This window comes from Rattus norvegicus, chromosome 5 (genome assembly GCF_021556685.1).
Source record: "Rattus norvegicus strain SHRSP/BbbUtx chromosome 5, alternate assembly SHRSP_T2T, whole genome shotgun sequence".
Taxonomy (NCBI): Eukaryota; Metazoa; Chordata; class Mammalia; order Rodentia; family Muridae; genus Rattus; species Rattus norvegicus.
In genome coordinates, this window is record NC_141538.1 from 136,996,629 (window position 1) to 137,014,586 (window position 17,958).

At 45.2% G+C, this 17,958-nt stretch overlaps 1 protein-coding gene across 26 annotated transcripts in view; it reads left to right on the top strand.

Moving 5' to 3' along the window:
- Nucleotides 1-17,958, top strand: part of Eri3 (ERI1 exoribonuclease family member 3) — a 127,015-nt gene that overhangs the window by 59,625 nt on the left and 49,432 nt on the right. For all 26 annotated transcript variants that reach the window (XR_015619732.1, XR_015619731.1, XR_015619733.1 and 23 more), the window contains one exon: nt 5,266-5,338. Coding sequence is in view for 21 of the 26 variants with exons in the window: in XM_087549249.1 (XP_087405375.1) it covers nt 5,266-5,338 (73 nt within the window). In the remaining 5 variants the exon portion in view is untranslated. The remainder of the gene's footprint in view (nt 1-5,265; nt 5,339-17,958) is intronic.

Here is a 17,958-nt window from a genome sequence, read left to right on the forward strand (position 1 = left end):
TGGGGGAGGAGATGGGCACCTCTGGCTGACAGCCCTTCCTGATAACCAAATTCCAGCCCATCCATCACTAGCCACTCTCCTCAACTCGAGGAAAAGTGATCGTGAAAGGCGGGCTGGGCTGTTCATCACCCGAGCTCTGTTTGTCTCCTCTGGGTGTGGAATGGAAGCAGGAGAGACAAAGAGCCATGTCCCCAGCTCAGTGATGCCTGGGTTGGTGTGACTGGCATATGCTGGGTGCAGACTTATGCCACATAGACTGTGGCACTCTGACTAGGTGATACGCCAGACCTGGCTCCAGGGGTGTGGTGTCCTTCTTGAGGCTCAGCCTCTTCGATAATAGAATTGTGGCAGTTCTGAACCAGAGGACAGCTGGTGACAACGCTCTGAGATTGTTTGAGACTGTTTGTGTGGGCAAATGAGGAAGCTGCATGGGAACGAGCTGTGTGTACCTCAGAGGTGTTCCTTTGCAGGGTCTGCTCTGGCTTCTCCTAACCCACTCTTTTCGATAGCTGGGCCTTTGTGCCTTCATGGTCCACTGATGACTTGAGGCATTCCTTGCCTATATGTCCCAGGAACACAATGGTTTCTACACATGAGCAATGCTGTGTACACATTTCAGTGCTGTTGGCCACCGGGACTCACTGTCCAAGGCGCTCTGAGATCCAGGTGCCAGGCAGACAGGACGTAGATGATGACTTCAGACTGCTGGTCCCCTCCTCTTTAAGTCACACTCCCTAGGTGGGTTAATTGGTTAAAATTTGAAGAGAGAAAAGCATTTAAGGAATAATGTCCAACCTTTCTCAGCACAGGTGTCTGCTCTCTTGCTGGACCTGCCTTTTGGGCTTTGTCTGTCAAACCTCTACGGTCTCCTTGACTCAAACCTAGCAGTGGTCCTCCATGCTCTGTTCACCTACCTTCAAAGTTGAGTTCCTTCTTACAGTGGTTCCACCTTGGCCATACCCATTAGCAAGGGGTGGGTGTGGGAGCTCCCTTAATGAGGGAGCTGCTTTGACTGGCGCCAAGCTAGCCACACCTGTTTGCTATCAAGGCTGTCTGGGCCAAACCAGAGCATTTCAGTTGCAGGTGGTAGGCCTGAATGAGGGCTGGGGTGGGGAAAGTGGGGCTCTCTTTGCTTTGTTGTCTGTTTGTGGGGAGAGACATTTTCTAACAGCCCTATCCTCCCATATTGTTCTCTTCTTTCCAAGTAGAATTTCTCCTTTTGTTATTTAAAAGACCAGCGGGAGGAAACTTAAGAAGTACCTCACCTTCTCTAACTTCTGCCAATTAGAAGCAAGGATCCTGGGAAGCATCTGATGATAGGTTTGAGATTCCATTCTGGTGACTTGAAGGGTCAGTTTGATAAGAGCAAAACCACGGTAGATGCAAAAGTAGGGCACCTTCTGACTCTAGGCTCATAGCATCTGAAGAGTGATCATGGACTCTGCTTTAGAGTCCATAGGCAGGACTGCCATGCATGTGTGGGGGTGAGGGGTGTCCTTAAAAGGGGCCCCTTGTATTCATGAAATTGAAGGAAGTTTTGATTTGGTGGGGGAAAAAAATCCCATTCCTTTTTATGGCCTGGACATAATTGGGTTTTTTCTATTGGCCATCAGTGATGTCATTCCGACCCCTCATAAAGAAGGGGAAATCACACCTGTGGACTCGGTGCATAAAATTTCATTGGGCAACAGTAATAAGCATGACCAGATGATGTTGGGGCAGTTGGGGAGCTTTGTGCCCAGTGAATCCAGCTGCATGGAGACCTGGGCACCATAAACTTGCCTGCACGTTTATGCCCGCAGGCTAGTTCAGGGCCCACTGCCAGTGGCTCTTTTCCTTGGGATCAGTATCTGGTAGGAACTCAGCATTTTTACCCTTTGTGCCAGGAACCTTTGCCCTTTTCTTTGCCAAGTAGTGGAACCATGTATCTACTGGTACCTGCTGACTTTAGCCCTAGATGCCTAAGAATATTGAGTAAAACAAAACAAAACAAAACAAAACAAAACAAAAAAACCAGAACCTTGAGCAGTAAACTCCATCCTACCTCCCTCTACCAGCTTCCAAGCTTTGCCTTCTCCGGGATGAGTCAAGGTCTGTGGATGAGTATGTGCAATTGACACTTGCCGTTCAGAAGTCCCAGAGTCCATTTCTGGTTCTGTTCTTGGCTTGTTGCATGATTGAGCAAGTCCTTTTTCTTTACTGAAACTGTTTCCTTGTCTGTATAAGCAGTGGTGAGCATTTAACCACCGTGAGTGCTCTCTTCTGAGGGAGGATTATGTGATGAAGATGTAGAGCTGGCTTCCCGGGAGACACCAGGATGTCAAGTTCCAGCTCTGGTTCTGCCTCTCGTGAGGATGAGTTTGGGCACCGCTGTCTCTGTGCTGCATGTGCGTGGAGACAAAGGGCTGTAACATCCGGGGAGCACTCAGCAACCCTATTTATTCTTCTTGAATCTGCACATGTTCATGCATGGAGCTCCTGAATAAGATTGGTATCTCCCCCTCCGTACTTCAGTCAGATATGAACCCTAGAGAGGCACCCAGGATTCCTGCTGGGCCGTGTTTGGGTATGAATGACTGGTTAGGTGATCTTCCTTTCCGGTTGTTCTCGCTGGAGCTCCTGTGGTATAGATATTTGAGAGAAACAGGCAGGCTCCCACTGAGCTAACCAGAGTGATATCTAGAGCCATCAGGCACCACTGAAATCCAACAGAAAGGGGAATCCCTTTTTCTCCTCAGCTAGCCAGAGCCAACAGGACTCCTGACCTATGTCAAGTAAAGTCATCAGGAGGTCGCTGAGGTTAACTACAGGAAGATAAGACATGGGCTACCTGCCCTTTTCTGACCAGGCCCCCTGTGTTCCTCTTGCTTCTGGTGGCCTCTTTACACCCAGAGCTCAGTGTGATTTTTCTGAAATACTGAGCTTAGCAATTAGTTTCTAAGATATAAAGGATAAGGAATGTCAAAGAAAGAAAAGGAAATAATACAATTCAGAAAGTTCAGTTATAGTTTGTTTCTTAGGTAACTTGATTTAGAAGCTTTGTTTGATCCAAGGTTTCAGATCCTTGGTCTTGGCCCTATGTGGGCCTACCATCTCTGGACGCTTCTTCATACGTTTTGTATCAGCCAGAAATTCTCTTCCAGAATGTTGGCAAGTTATAGGTAATGTTTCTGTGCCACCTATTTGAAAGGAGCCTGCTTTACAAGAAAGACATCATAGTTGGGTGTGGTGGTACATGCCTTTAATTCCAGCACTCAGGAGGCAGAGGCAAGTGGATTTCTGTACGTTCAAGGCCAGCCTGGTCTACAAAGTGAGTTCTAGGATAGCAAAGGCTGTGTAGAGAGACCCAGTCTCAAAAGAAAAGAAAGACATTATGTATCTTGTAAAGTGAATTCTTAGTTTACTTCCTGAAACTTGGAGGTCAGCTTCCTGTTAGTATCTGTCAAGTATTTGAAGGGTGATGAAGGGAGGCTAGATTTCCCTTCAACTTTCTGAGCTGAACTTGTCATTTCAACTGCATTCTCATATCCCAGTTCCTAAGACAAGGAGTCTATACTTGTGTTCTCTATTCTCTTGTCTCTCAGTGACTCCTCCCTCTGTCATTCCTTACCTGGTCTGCTGACATTCACACTCCACTCAACCAAGGTCACATGGGTCCTTTATTGGGTTCTCTCACTTCTCATCTTGTTAGGACACTCAGTGACATTTGACACTCATAACTTGATTTTAAGCTAAAAAAAAAAAAAGTTAGCTCTACATCTTACAAGAAAGGGACACATTTCCAGAATTTAGGCTGATCACAAGAAATAGGTAGAGGGATCAAAAGGGGCATATGCAGTCCCAGGTGCTTGCTATCATGAAAAGGTCCTTGACTCATGAAGCACTGCCTTCTTAGAAGGAACCACACAGAGATTCAAAGGCCTTTGGCCTGGAGATGGGAAGCAGATAGGAAGCTTTCTGAGCTCTTGGATCTTAGCAAGGTTCTACAAGGAAGAAGTGGATGTCTTATTATCTGTAACTTCTGTTCTTTGTTTGTTAGAGGCAGGATCTCTTTATTATGTAGCCCTGGCTGCCCTGGAACTTGCTGTGTAGACCAGGCTGGCTCAAACTCACCTACCTCTCTGCCTCTCAAGTGCTGGGAGTAAATGCATAGGCTACCATGTTTTATTTAATGTGTTCTGTAATTTCTTTTCATTCTCGGGCCCTCGTTAGTCAATTTTCTGTTACTGACACATACCTGAGACTCTTTTCTTGATGCTCTTCTGGAGGACTGGGAATGGTAGAGTTGGTAGAGCACTTAACTAGAACGACTGATACTCTGGGTCTGACCCCCAACACTGCCTAAAACGAAATGTATGGCACAGGTTTCTAATTCCAGTCTTTGGGAGGTGATGTCAAGAGGGCTACATGGGACCCTGTCTCAAAAACAGAAGAAAGCAAACTACCAGGGAGCTGGGTATTGTGGCGTGCACCTTTGATCCCATCACAGAGCAGAGACAGGTAGTTTGAAGCTAGCATGGTCTATATAGTGAGTTCTAGGTCAGCCAGGACTACATAGTGAGATCCCATCTCAAGCAAGCAAGCAAGCAAGCAAGCAAGCAAGCAAGCAAGCAAGCAAACACAGGGGTGAGAGGGATCACTCAGTGGTTAAGAGTTCAGAGTGGTTGTTGCTCTTGCAGAGGATATAGGTTTGGTTCCCAGCATCCACATGGCAGCTCACAATCATCTGTAACTCCAGTTCCAGGGGATCTGATGCTCTCCACCAGGTACACATGTGGTACACAGACATATATAGAAGCACAACACTCATACATATTGAAAAAAATCTAAAACACTTGTAGGGGCCTCAGGGAGGCCACAATAGATAACAGTCCCTACCTCACAAGGTCAGTTTGAGGATAGATATAAAACAGAATTTGCAAATTAGGAAATAGTAGCAGCTGATATTATTCAATGTAGTATCTCTTCAAACTCATATTTGGTTCTGAGGAATGGCTCTAAGTCCAGTATCCATGGTGCTGGAGGTGGGATATCTTCCTTAGGTGGCCCCCCTGCTGATTTTGTTGATCCTTGTGGTCTCTCTGTTCCATAGACTTTTTTTTTTTTTCTTGGAGCTGGGGACCGAACCCAGGGCCTTTCGCTTGCTAGGCAAGCGCTCTACCACTGAGCTAAATCCCCAACCCCGACTTTTTTGTCTTTGTAGTTTAAGACTCCACATTTAGGACATGCATATTTCTAACTTGTTCTTTCTTCTCTTTCTTGTAGGCTTCCAGGCCAGTGCCATTATTTAGGCTTGCCAGTGGCGGATTACTTCAAGCAGTGGATTAATCTAAAAAAGGTATCATCTGCGCTCTACCCAGAGCCTTCAGTTCTCCTGTCTTTTACATGCCTCCTCTCCTCCAACTCTGTCTTTTTTTTTTTTTTTTAATGATTTTTATGTATACTGTCCCTGTCTTCAGACACACCAGATCCCATCACAGATGGTTGTAAGCCACCATTTGGTTGCTGGGAATTGAACTCATGACCTCTGGAAGACTACTTTTAACTGCTGAGCTGACTCTCTAGCCTCCCTCCTGTGTCTTTTTGTTTCTTTTTTTTTTTTGGTTCTTTTTCGGAGCTGGGGACCGAACCCAGGGCCTTGCGCTTCCTAGGTAAGCTCTCTACCACTGAGCTAAATCCCCAGCCCCGTCTTTTTGTTTCTTTTCTCAGTATCCCTCTTTCTCTTTTCTCAGTAATATGCACTGAGCCATTGATATTTCTGGGGAGTGGGGATCTGCCTGAGGGTTAGGCTGCTGGGTGGAGTACTATTGGTGTCTTCCAAACATACGTAGGGCTTTTTTCTTTTGAATTTCTGGGCTGAGCTGTGTTGTCACTAGAAGAAATATGGTTCTACTTGAGCCTTTCAGAAGGCAGTCTGTTGTGTATAGTTCTTGCTACTCTTCTTTAAGCTCCAGGTAGACCTTGCTACTGGTCCTGCCCAGGTGTCTCTCTCTGTGTGTGTGTGTGTGTGTGTGTGTGTGTGTGTGTGTGTGTGTGTGTGTGTGTGTGTGCGCGCGCGCGCGCAAACAGAGGCTTATTTTTCAACCTGCCTTATTGACTCAATTGCTGGGCTCTTCTAAGTCTTCCTCAAGTATCTCCTACTCTTCTTTTTCACTCCCAGCTCAGTACCCTAAATCTGCCCTCGGCTTTAGTTGCTCAACCTCCTTCTTCTTGATCAGCAACTTAAAACTGCCCTCCATTTAGTTGAGTTTCTAATCTCCCACCTGGGGAAGCAGCCTTTGGCCACTCCCCTAAGATCTCACATGGCTGGTCACCTTTTCCCCCTCTGAAGCATGGTGAAATCTCCCTTTCTTTTCTTGCTTTCCTGGACCTCCTGCAGGGACCCAGAGGTCCTGACTCTTTCCTTCCACCCAGCAATTGGCTCCTGGCATCTTTATTGATTGATTAAGAACCAGTTGGGGACAGGACCTTAGCATCAGACCCACGTGCTACAGCAGTCTGTATATATACTTGTGAATGTGGTCTCTGCGCCTCTATTTAGGAAAAGGAGTTGCCTACAATGATTTTGGTTTCCCCTGACCCTAGCAGGGCCTTGTTCATGTAAGGGAGGACAGTGGAAGCCTTGGAGCATGAAGGAAGAGGGTCTGGGCACTAACTGTAGTAATTGTAGACCTAGAGAGCTAGCCTGGGATTGTGGGCCTTGAAGGACCTTGATAGCTAGGGTAGTTCCCTGATAGAGAATGAGTCACCCAGAAGACCGTCCTTGCCTGGCACATGCTGTGGGTCCGAGATAAGTAGAAGGGATAACACAGGAATGGCTTCTTGCTTCCTTGCCCTAGAGGAGTTGCTGCTCCAGGAGGCCCAGGTTATTAGAAGAAAGATAGAGAAAAGTAGCCCTGGAGTAACTTCTGGGACTACTTGATGCTACCAGTCAGCTTAGTGATCCTAGGAATCTAGAAGAAGGGAGACCAGAGCTGTAATCTTAGAAAGCGGGAGCTACTGAGGGGTCACAATAGGTACTGTGAAGATGGGGGTTTCATTCCGATTAGGGGGATGCAGGGAGGAGACTGGCTTGGAGGCAGAAAGAGCAGACTGCCTTTGGTGTGTGTGGTGAAGCTGACATGGAAGAAGAGCGGGGCAACTAATTTTGTGAGTATTTACTCCGCACTGAGAAGACCTTGGATTGGTTCCATGTTTTGTCTTGCTTTCTCCTGGTGTGTGTCCTTTGCACTCTGACACTACTTCTCTTCTTTGAAGAAGCTCGGCTCTGTCCTGCCTTTGAGCCTTCATCTGGCTGACTCCCTGTGTGAAAAGCCCCCCTTGTCATCGTCAGGCATATGCCTGCCCCTTGAAGATGCGGTTCAGATATCACTTCTGCTAAGCTTCTGTTGATGTTAGGCTCACTGGACTTGGGACATCAGTTAACTCAGTTGGAAATAGGCCCATGCTTTTTTTCCAGTCAGGCTGGAGTGCAGAGACAGAGCCTGGTTCTTGCCTGTGTTCTCAGTGACTGGACTGGGGTCTGCTAGACTTAGAGTATGTATGTTTGCTGGCCACCTCCTTATTGAGAACTGGCTTCATAGAGACCCTCCTGAGTGGGGCTAGGCATGCTTGTGTAGATAGACATGCTGTCCAGGGAAACAGTGTGCCAGCTGTCAGAGCTTATCTGAGTCTGCTTGCTGGTCTCAACAAATGCAATGTGAATGCCCGACCAGGCGAGGCAGGCACTGACCATGAACAATTACTCTGAAGTTCACTAGACTTTTTGGTATGTGGTATCTCTCTGCCTTTAGGTTTCTAGGCAGAGGAGCAGCTGACCCATATGGTAACACTAGGGTCACTTTGGTGCTTCAGGCCATCGTGAGACTCTTCAGTCAGTTCTCCACTGATAAGATATGGAAGGAATGGGTGTGAAGGGAAACTGAGGACCCCGTGCTTTCTTCTTATGAGGCAGTCACAGAAGCCTGAGAAAACAAGGAGACTTCCTCTCTAGCCCCCAGCTACTTTGTGTCCAGGTTTGTGACTATGTCAGTCACTAGGTATAAACTCAGCATCTCACTTTTCCTAAGGCCTCTAATCTGAGAAGAACTGAAATACTGTCTTTTCAGTTCTCCTCTCCTCTTTAGAAACTGTGGGTTGCCTTGAAAAGAGTAACTTCTCAACAGCTGTGCTTTGACATCGCCTACCTCTACCTACTTCCCCCGTAGCAGAGTAGCAAAGGCCCCTGTTGGCTGACATTTGGGATGTTGTTGAATGAGCTTAGATTTTTATTGAGCTGTCAACTTAAGGAAAACTTGAAGTTCTGCTCCCAGCTCTTTCCAGGAAGTTACAGATATTACCAGGGAATAAGGGGAACACACATGCATATGCTCGTGCACACACACACGCGCACGCACACACACACACACACACACACACACACACACACACACGTGTACATGTACATTCACATAAATAGTCCATCTGCAGAAACACTGAAAATGCGTGTAGACATCAATGTATTTACATACATATATCATAAAGCATGAAGACATAATATCTATCCATCTATAAGAACACATTCTGAAGTGCCTTCTGTGTACTAGGTATTGTGTTAGGTTCTAGGACTATAACAGAAAAGGGAGGTGTTATAGAGCACATGACGTGTTCATTAACGTGTTCAGGACAATTCAGAGTTGTAGATCATGTAGTTAAGAACTGAATTTATTGAGGTAGAGTCTGAGGAAGGAGATCTAAATTATAGATTGAAGGAAGAGCTGGCCAAGCTTAGGAAGCAGCATATGGTGAGGCCCTGAGGTAAAGAGAAGCCTGCTGTTTTTATAAAAGCCTCTAGTTCATGGTTCTATCCCTGACACATTGGATGGCTCGTAGTACAGAGATCTTAACTGTCATTTACTGAATGAGTGTCACCAGGGCCTAGGGATGTGAGAAGAGGAAAGCTGCGTGAGGTCAAGTAGAAGATGAAGCTGGAGCTTGGAGACCATGTTGGATTTTGGCTCTTTTTTAGGATAAATAGGAGCTACTAAAAGGGTATTGAGAGAAAACTTTATCTCATTTGCTTTTTTGTTTTGTTTTGAGTCAGAGTCTCATTCTGTAGCTTATCTGGATGTGGCCACACCGGCCTGTAATCCCAGCACTTGGAAGGCTGAGACAGGAGAATTGTTTTTATTATGGCCAGCCTGAGCTGAGAGTTAAAGACCAATCTGGGTTATAGAGTAAGACCTTGTCTCAAAATCCAAACCAAACAACACCACCTCTTACACCAGGGAAGTCATGCAGTAGAGTGACCTAGGGAGTGTAGCACACGGAAACTCTGTAGTAATATAGCAAAGGAAGATAGACGTCAACTACGTGGTGGGGCACTCAGGAGGCAGAGGCAGGTGGATCTCTGAGTTCAAGGCCAGCCTGGTTTACAGAGTGAATTCCAGGATGGTCAGGGCTATACAGAGAAAACTTGTCTTGAAAAACAAAAACAAAAACAAAAACAAACAAACAAACCCCCCCCCAAAAAACCCAAAACAAAAAAACAACCCAAGATACTAGAGTCTCATAGTTAAATGATTAAAAAATACATAAATATAGCACCTTGCTTTGGGTAAAAAAAAAGTCTAGAATTTGTATGTAGAAATGGATATAAGAAGGGCTATAGTTGGTGAGTTATAGTGAAGTGGTGGGATAAAAAAAATTGAAATCAACTAGGAAATGTATGATGGTTTTTGTGGCTGTTAGATATTGTAGATGTGCATGCATGCATTTTAAATGATTTCACAGAGTTCTCTGTTTGGTTAATAACATCAGTTACATTGGAACAAGTTTGTTCTTTGAAAGTGAGTATTATGGCAATACTGACAGTGTAACATACAGGAAATGGTGATTGGTTGATAGAGTTAGGGGCAAAAAAAAGTAGTCTATATGGCCCTAGAGTTTATGATTGAGCGTGTAGGTAAATTATAATGAACTTTCTTTGTGAGGAGGAGGAGAAGCTTAAGATAAAGACTTGATTTGGGACTGTTAAATTTAGATGTCTGAGCAATTCTTATGCTCTGTTGAAGAGGTGGTTGACCACCTAGGGCTAAAGGATAAGGTCTGGTAAGAGGTATGAGTCAGATAAGACATATGAATAACTAGTGAAAACATGGAGATACATGGTATTGCCAGAGAAGCGCATGTAAAGTGAAATGAGAGCAAAGTGGAGCCCTGAGATAGCTAGCACATTAGCCAGGTGGAGAAGGAGTCAGGAGAAAGCTGTCTATTAGAAACCGACACTGGTTACTGATGGTGCGCTATATTCTATACCATTGTGTGCATCCATTCTCTGCGGCTTTGACAAAGCACTACAATGAAAGTTTATTTGGCTCACAGTTGTGGTGGAGGCTGGGACAATTGAGCTCCAGAGGCATCATCTGGTAAGGTAAGGACCTTCTTGTTGCATCATGGGAAGGCTTCAAATGACAGGAGAGTAGAGAAGACAGAGAGGTCAAGAGCTCCATTCTTAAACCAGTACCCTTTTGGAACAATAGTACCGATCAACTCACATGGACAGTTCCCATGCCCTAATGGTGTTACAGTAGGAGTTAAGTCTTAGCATGGAGTTTCGGGAGGATTGAAATTCGGACATTAGCATCTGCCTAATGCCCAATGCTGCCCATTAGGGTTTTCACTGGCGTGTGGCAGTAGATCACTTGGAATATATCTAGTGTAGTTGAGAGATGAGTCTTTATTTGTATCAAGTTTTAATCAATTTGAATTAAAAATTTGAGAAAATTTGAGTATGTTTAAAGGCACTTGAGTTAGAGATGCTATATTTTAAGCAGTTAATTTTTCAGAATCTAAAACATTTCTGATAAAAGATTTTTGTTTCCTAGCTGAGATGTGAAATTAAATATTAATAGACTTAATCTGAAAATAGACTTAGTCTGAGAAAAGACAAAATATCTCCTTAATGTTTATACTGCTGTCATGTTTAAAATGATATTTGGATATATTAATTGTTAAATAATTTCATGTTATATTTAAAGTAAAAATTTAAGCCTTTAACTTTTTTTTGTATGTATGGGTGTTTTGGCTTCATGTTCGTTTGTGAACCATATGTGTGCTGGTTCCACAGAGGCCAAAAGAGGGCCTCATCCCTTGGAACTGGAGTTACAGATAGCTGTGAGCCCCCTGGGGCTACTGAGAAATCTAGGTCCTCTGGAAGATCAGCCAGTGGCCATAACCACTGAGCCATGTCTCCAGCACCAATGTGTTTTGTCTTTTAATGTTTCATAATGACCATTATAAAACTTCAACTCTCTTGTATACTTGCATTGTGTTTGTATTTGAACAGTCGTGGGTCAGATACTTGGCTTCAGTGCTGCATTGTCTAATCCTCACAGCCTTCCTGAGCATAGAGCAATGATGCTTTCATACCAGTACATGGCAAAACCCAAGACTTCATGGTACAGACACAGGAGCCTTGAGGGTGGCATCCCAGTTGACCAAGATAGGTGTTAGAGGGTGGCGGGGAAGGTAGGTAACATGAAGACAATCATATGGATAATGAGACTTGAGCACTACTGATGCTCACGAGAGCCTGTGAGTACAGAATAAGGATGGGGATAGAGCAAGTGATTGGGGCATAGATAAGGAAACAAGAAGATAAGAGAGCTTTAATGTTTTCAGAGCTGTAACTCTGAAGAAGAAAAACAGGCAAGAGGTATGATGTGCCCTTACATGTCTGAGGTGAAATTTGATGTGCAAGGCTTTATTTGGAGAAGGCCAGCCAGTCTGAAGGTGCAGAGAGGAGAGGGACTCATTAAGGATGCCTCTAAGAAGGGGAGAGGAGATGGAAGACAGCCCCCTACTTCATCCTGACAGGAGAAAAAGCAAAGATGGATGCAGGTCCATGTCAGCAGGCTTGCTGATTTGTGATGGCAAGCTGAGGTGATTTTCACCTGGCTCAGTGTGCTTTCTGTCGCTGTGATGAAGATGATGAGTCTGGTGGTTAGAATAAGAATGACTTCAGAAGCTCCTATGTTTGAATGCTTAGTCATTAGGGAGTGGCACTACTTGAGAAGGTTTAGGAGGTGTGGCCTTACTGGAGGAAGTGAAGTGTGTTTTAAGGTTTCAAAAGCCCAAGCCAGACTGGCTGTCAGTCTCTCCCTCTCAGTCTACCGACCAGGAGGTAGCTCTTAGCTACTTGGCTAAGCACCACGCTTGGCTGCCGCATGCTCCCTGCCATAACGGGATGCACTGAATCCCTGGAACTGTCAACAAGCCCCCAATTAAAAACTTTTGTTTTAGAAGAGTTGCCTTGGTCATGATGTCTCTTTACAGCAATAGAACAGTGACTAAGACAGTAATCAAAAGCAACTTGGGCCAGGCAGTGGTAGCGCACATCTTTAAAACCAGCACTCAGAAGGCACAGGCATGGAGATCAGAGTGAGATCTTAGAGTTTGAGGCCAGCCTGATCTACAGGATAGCCAGGGCTACTCAAAGAAACCCTGTCTTGAAAAATAAAAAATAAAACAAATCAAAATCCAGACAATCCAAAAACCAAAAGCAACTTAGGGAAGGGAATTGTTTGTTTGGCTCACATACACTGAGTCACAGTCCCCTGAGCCGATACAGGAAACAGTAGGCAAGAGCTGAAGCAGTCGCTCTGGAGGAACACTGTTTACTGCCACATTTCCTCAGCTTGCTTACACACTCCAGGGGCCAGGGATGGTATTGTCCTAGTGGGCTTGGCCCTCCCATATTAATTTTTGATCAAGAAAATGTTCCACAGTCTTGCCTATAGGCCAATCTATAGGCATTTTTCCAATTCAGATGTCAAGCTAATCAACGCAATTGTCCCCTTGTCAACTTGATACACAAACACATTACTTATTAAACCATAACCCTTCCTGTCTTGTTTATCCCAAGATCTCATATCAGTATTAAAAAGCACATTCCAACTTTCAAAAGTCCCAGTATTTAAAAATTCCAACATGGTAAAAGTTCATTTTCTTTAAAATATCCACAGCCTCTTTAATAATCCAAAGTATTCATTCATTCGTCCATCCATTCATTCATTCACTTTACATCCTAATTGTGCTCTGCCTAGCCCTTCTCCCAATCCCATCCTCCCATTACTGCTTCCTCTTTTCCTCAGAGAAGGGGAAGACCCACTCCCCCTTGGGTACCACCCCACACTGGGGCATCTAGTCACAGCAGGCCTGAGTACATCCTCTCCTACTGAAGTCCACCTAGCTAGTTCTGTTAGGGGAAGGGGATCTAATGGTATTCAGCAGAACCAGAGATAGCCCCTGCTCCAGGGTGTAGGGGACCCATGTCCAGCTACTGCATGCTCGGTGGTTGGTATTTCACTCTCTGTGAACCCCCTGGCCCAGGTTATTTGACTCTTTAGGTCTTCTTGTTGGTGTCCTGGACTCCTCCAGCTCACTCAGTTCTATCCCCCACTCTTCTGCACTCCCTGAGCTCTGCTTTATGTTCAACTGTGGCCTCTGCTTCTGCCTCCATCCGCTGCTGGGTGAAGCCTCTCAGTTAGAATAGGCTCCTGTCTGCAGGCACAGCAGAGTATCGGTAATAGAGTCAGAGGTTGGCTGTCTCGCATGGGATGGCTCTCAAGCTGGGCCAGTCATTGGTTGGTCATTCCCTCCATCTCTGCTCCCTCTTCATCCCTGAGCATCTTGTAGGCAGGATAAGTTTTGGGTTGAAGATTTTTGTGGGCTAGTTGGTGTACCCCTCTATCCACTGGAAGACCTGACTGGTTACAGGAGGTCTCCATATCCCCTGCTGTGGGAGTCTCAGCTGTGGTCACCCTCATAGACTCCCAGAACCTCCCCTGTCCCAGAGATGTCCATATAGCCATTCTCACTCCCAGTCCTCTCCCAAACCCCCTCTTCCCATACCTGATCTCCATCTGTATTCTCCCTCCTCGTCCTCCCTCCATCCACCTCTGATGACTATTTTCTTTCCCCTTTTGAGTAAGATTCAGGCATCCTCCCTTGAGCCCTCCTATCACTTAGTTTCTTTGCGTCTGTGGATTGTAGCATAGTTTTCCTGAACTTTATGGCTAATATCCACTTAGATGTGAGTACATACCGCATGTGTCTTTCTGGGTTTGGGTTGCCTTGCTCAGCATGATATTTTCTAGTTCTGTCAGTTTGCCTGCAAATTTCTTGATACTCTTGTTTTTTAATAGCTGAATAGTATTCCATTGTGTAGGTAGCAATGTTGAGCAAGTGTCCTTGTGGTGTAGTGGCACACCTTTTGGGTATGTGCCCAGGAATGGTGTCAATGGTTAGGGTTTCCATTGCTGTAAAGAGACACACTGACTTTTCTGCACTGGGCAGAGCTTCAAAGCCCACCCCGACAATGACACACTTCGTCCAACAAGGCCACACCTCCTAACGGTACCAGTCCCTGTAGGCCAAGCATATTCAAACCACCACAAGTGGTGTACTAGGTCTTGGGGTAAAACTATTCCCAGTTTCCTGAGAAGCTGCCAAATTGATTTCCAGAATGGTTGCACCAGTTTGCACTCCCACCAACAATGGAGGAGTGTTCTCCCTGCCCTACGTCCTCGCCAACACCTGCTGCTGCTTGAGCTTCTGAGTGTACCCATTTTGATGAGGGTAAGATGGATATCAGCGTTGCTGTTGGTTTTCATTTTCCTGATGTCTAAGCACGTGCAACATTTTTTTAAGTGCTTCTTGGCATTTAGAGACTCCTCTGTTGAGAATGCTCTGTTAAGCTATGTACCCCATTTTTTAATTGGGTTATTTTGTTTGTTGGTATCTACTTTCTTGAGTTCTTTATGTTTTTTGGATATTAGCCCTCTGGCAGATGTAGGCTTAGTGAAGAACTTTCCCATTCTGCAGGCAGCTGTTTTGTCCTATCGATGATGTCCTTAGCCTTGCAAAAGCTTCTCAGTTTCATGAAGTCGGATTTAAACTTGTTGATTTTGGTTCCTGAGCTGTTGGTGCTTTTTCAGGAATTTGTCTCCTGTGTCAATGAGTTCAAGGCCATTCCCCACTTTCTCCAGTTTTAGGTGGAGGTCTTTGATCCATGTGGACTTGAGTTTTCTGTAGGGTGATAGATACAGGTGTGTATGCGTTCTTCTACATGCAAACATCCAGTTAGACCAGCACCTATAATGTGGGCTCCTATAAAATATAAAGTAAGTTATATCTTTCTTACTTCAAGAAGGAAAAACTAGGGCACAGTCACAATAAGGGCAAACCCAACTCCAGTAGTGTAAATAATTCTGAATCTATTTGTGTCCAGGACTCAGGATCTTCTGGACTCTAGGGGCACTTTGGCAGACCATGTCTCAGTCTCTGCCATCCACAGTACCAATAACTTATCTGGTAGCCTTATGCCGGCTCTGCTGCATGCCTGTATTTCTTGTCCATCCCACAACTCTGGCATTTCAATATGCTGGGCTCTACTCCAGGTGAGGCTGTCCATTCACCAGTGACCTCTTCAGTGACTCCAACCCTGACACACAGTACCAAGCCTTAGCTTTTCTTCATGGCCCTTTTAATTCTTCAGCTTCCATGCTCCCAAACCCAGAAACACATGAGAGACTCTTTAACATTACCGTGTGCCTGCCAGGAAAGTATTGCCCTGAGGAAATACTCTCGGAAAGTTTTGTCTCAATGATGTTCATCTCATCTTAAGCACAGCTGACTCTTTAGCCCCTGATGACCAGAACTACATTTACTCAATTTAAAATACTACATTAACAGGGCTGGTGAGATGGTCTAGTGGTTTAAGGTAACTCTGGCCAAGTCTAATGATCTGAATTTCATCCCCAGGACCTGCATTGTGAAAAGAGAGAACCAGCTGCTGTACATTGTCCTCTAGCTGCACTCCCCATGTGCACAAACACAAATAAATGTAACAAGTAAATTTAACATAATAAAATAATTTTTGTAGTATCACATAAACAGTTGCATTAAAGTTTCTAAAGCTTCCCTGACTTGTCTCTGAAGCAAGCTAATCCTCCTTATCTGCACTGTTCTCAAATCTTCTTCCAGGCTCACAGAACGGGTTAGTGAGCGTCGAGCACTCGGTGGCCTTTTCAACCCAAACTTCCAAAAGTCTCTCTACAGTCCTCCCACAGACAACATAGCTCCATCTATCACAGCAGAACCCCATGATCCTGGTGTCAGTTTCTATCCTAGTTTGAATTCCTTCTTCCCCATGATATGTAGGTTTGTCTCAAACTCACAAAACAAAAAGCAAAAGCAAACAAACAAAACCAAAAAAGCAGAAAACAACCTGATGGCTTGGTGACTTTTGTTTTTCCCTGTGAGACATTTGCTGGCAACTAATTGGGAGGTCTGTGAGGGCTAACAGGAAGTAGGAGAGGATTGCCGTCTCTTTGGGAAGTAACTATGGAAGCTAACTTGAGGGCAGAGGAGTTATAGGCAGTGTTGAGGTGAGGGTCCAGTCATGTCGATGACATTAGTTTGTAGCAGAGCCACTCTGTGCAGAGGTCTGATCTTTCTTAGCAGAGCTTAGCAGATTGGTGGTAGGTGTGGAGAAAGGAGGACTTAGGTTTTTCTGGGGTGGAGATTTTCTGTAAGGAGTTGTGATAAAAAAGAACAGGGAATTAAAAGATAACTGTCAAGACAGCAGTTGACAAGACAGACTGGGGGATCTAAGATGGATATTGAAAAGAGGAAGGCTCATCCGGATGTGGACAAAGCAGGTGGGCCCTGCTGACATGAGGAGCAGGTGCAGTAGGCTCAGCTGAGGGTGCCAGACGGGAGGGTGAGATGGCAGCTTGAACAGTGGAGTGTAGTGGCTGGTGCTTGGAATCCCAACACCCAGGAGGCTGAGGCAGGAGGTTAGCTGCAAGTTCCAGGCTATCCTGGGCTATAGAGTGAGACTGTATCTCAGAAAATCAAAAAAGGACTAGGGAGGTGGCTCAGTTGGTAAAGTGCTTGCCACACCAGCATGAAGATCCCTTGCACTAATGTAAAAAGGCAAGTATGGCACTGCGCAACTGCAGTTTCAGTGCTGGGAAGGGAAAGGCAAAGAGAGGATCAGGTGCTGGAGGTCATCCGAGATCCTTGAATCCATAGCAAGTTTGGGGCTAGCCTGGGTTACATGAGACTCCGACTTAAATAAAAAAAAATTAGGATATTTGAATTCATGATTTTTTTAAAAATGGGATATTGGCAATTTCTAAAGTACAGCCACAGAAGTAGAATGTTGTTCTAAAGAAGGAATTATGAAACAAAAAGGTTGGTTGACGTACATCCAGAAAGACGCGTGGGGGGTTGGGGATCTAGCTCAGTGGTAGAGCACTTGCCTAACAAGCGCAAGGCCCTAGGTTCGGTCCCCTGCTCCGAAAAAAAAAAGAAAAAAAAAAAAAGATGCGTGGATATACACCTGAATACAGAAAATGGCCTTTACCCAGCCAGTGCTTATGCATGACACATAGGTACAAATGAATGTCTAGATGCATGCCTACACATATGTAAACAGTCCACCTATATGCAGACTAAGCTGTGCAGCTGTGTGTACACATACTCATAACTGTCACAACCTGCCTGGGTGGCCTTTGTGTGGGAAAGTAAGCAGGCTGGTTATCCAGTCCCATCTGGCAATTGGGACATGGGGGCTGTCTAGAATTGAATAGTCAGATAAAAGCAGGGCGTGGACTGTAGCTCTACTTTCCCATTGCTACCTGTACTCCAGTTCCCGCTGTGCTTTCTGTGTGCTCTGAAAGGGTGAGCGTAGGGCCAGACATCGAGGGAGATTGGAGAGGAAGAGGAGAAAGAACTTTTGCAGTCTCTCCAAGAAGCAGTGTGTCTCTGACAGTCTCTGGGAGGGGTAGCAGGAGAAACTGCTGAAGGGAGCAATGGAGTCTACCATTGAGTGTGACTTTTTCTGACCTTGGAGCATTCAGAGTCCCAATCAGTGCAGTAATAAATTAAGGGCTTTTGGAGGAATAAGTT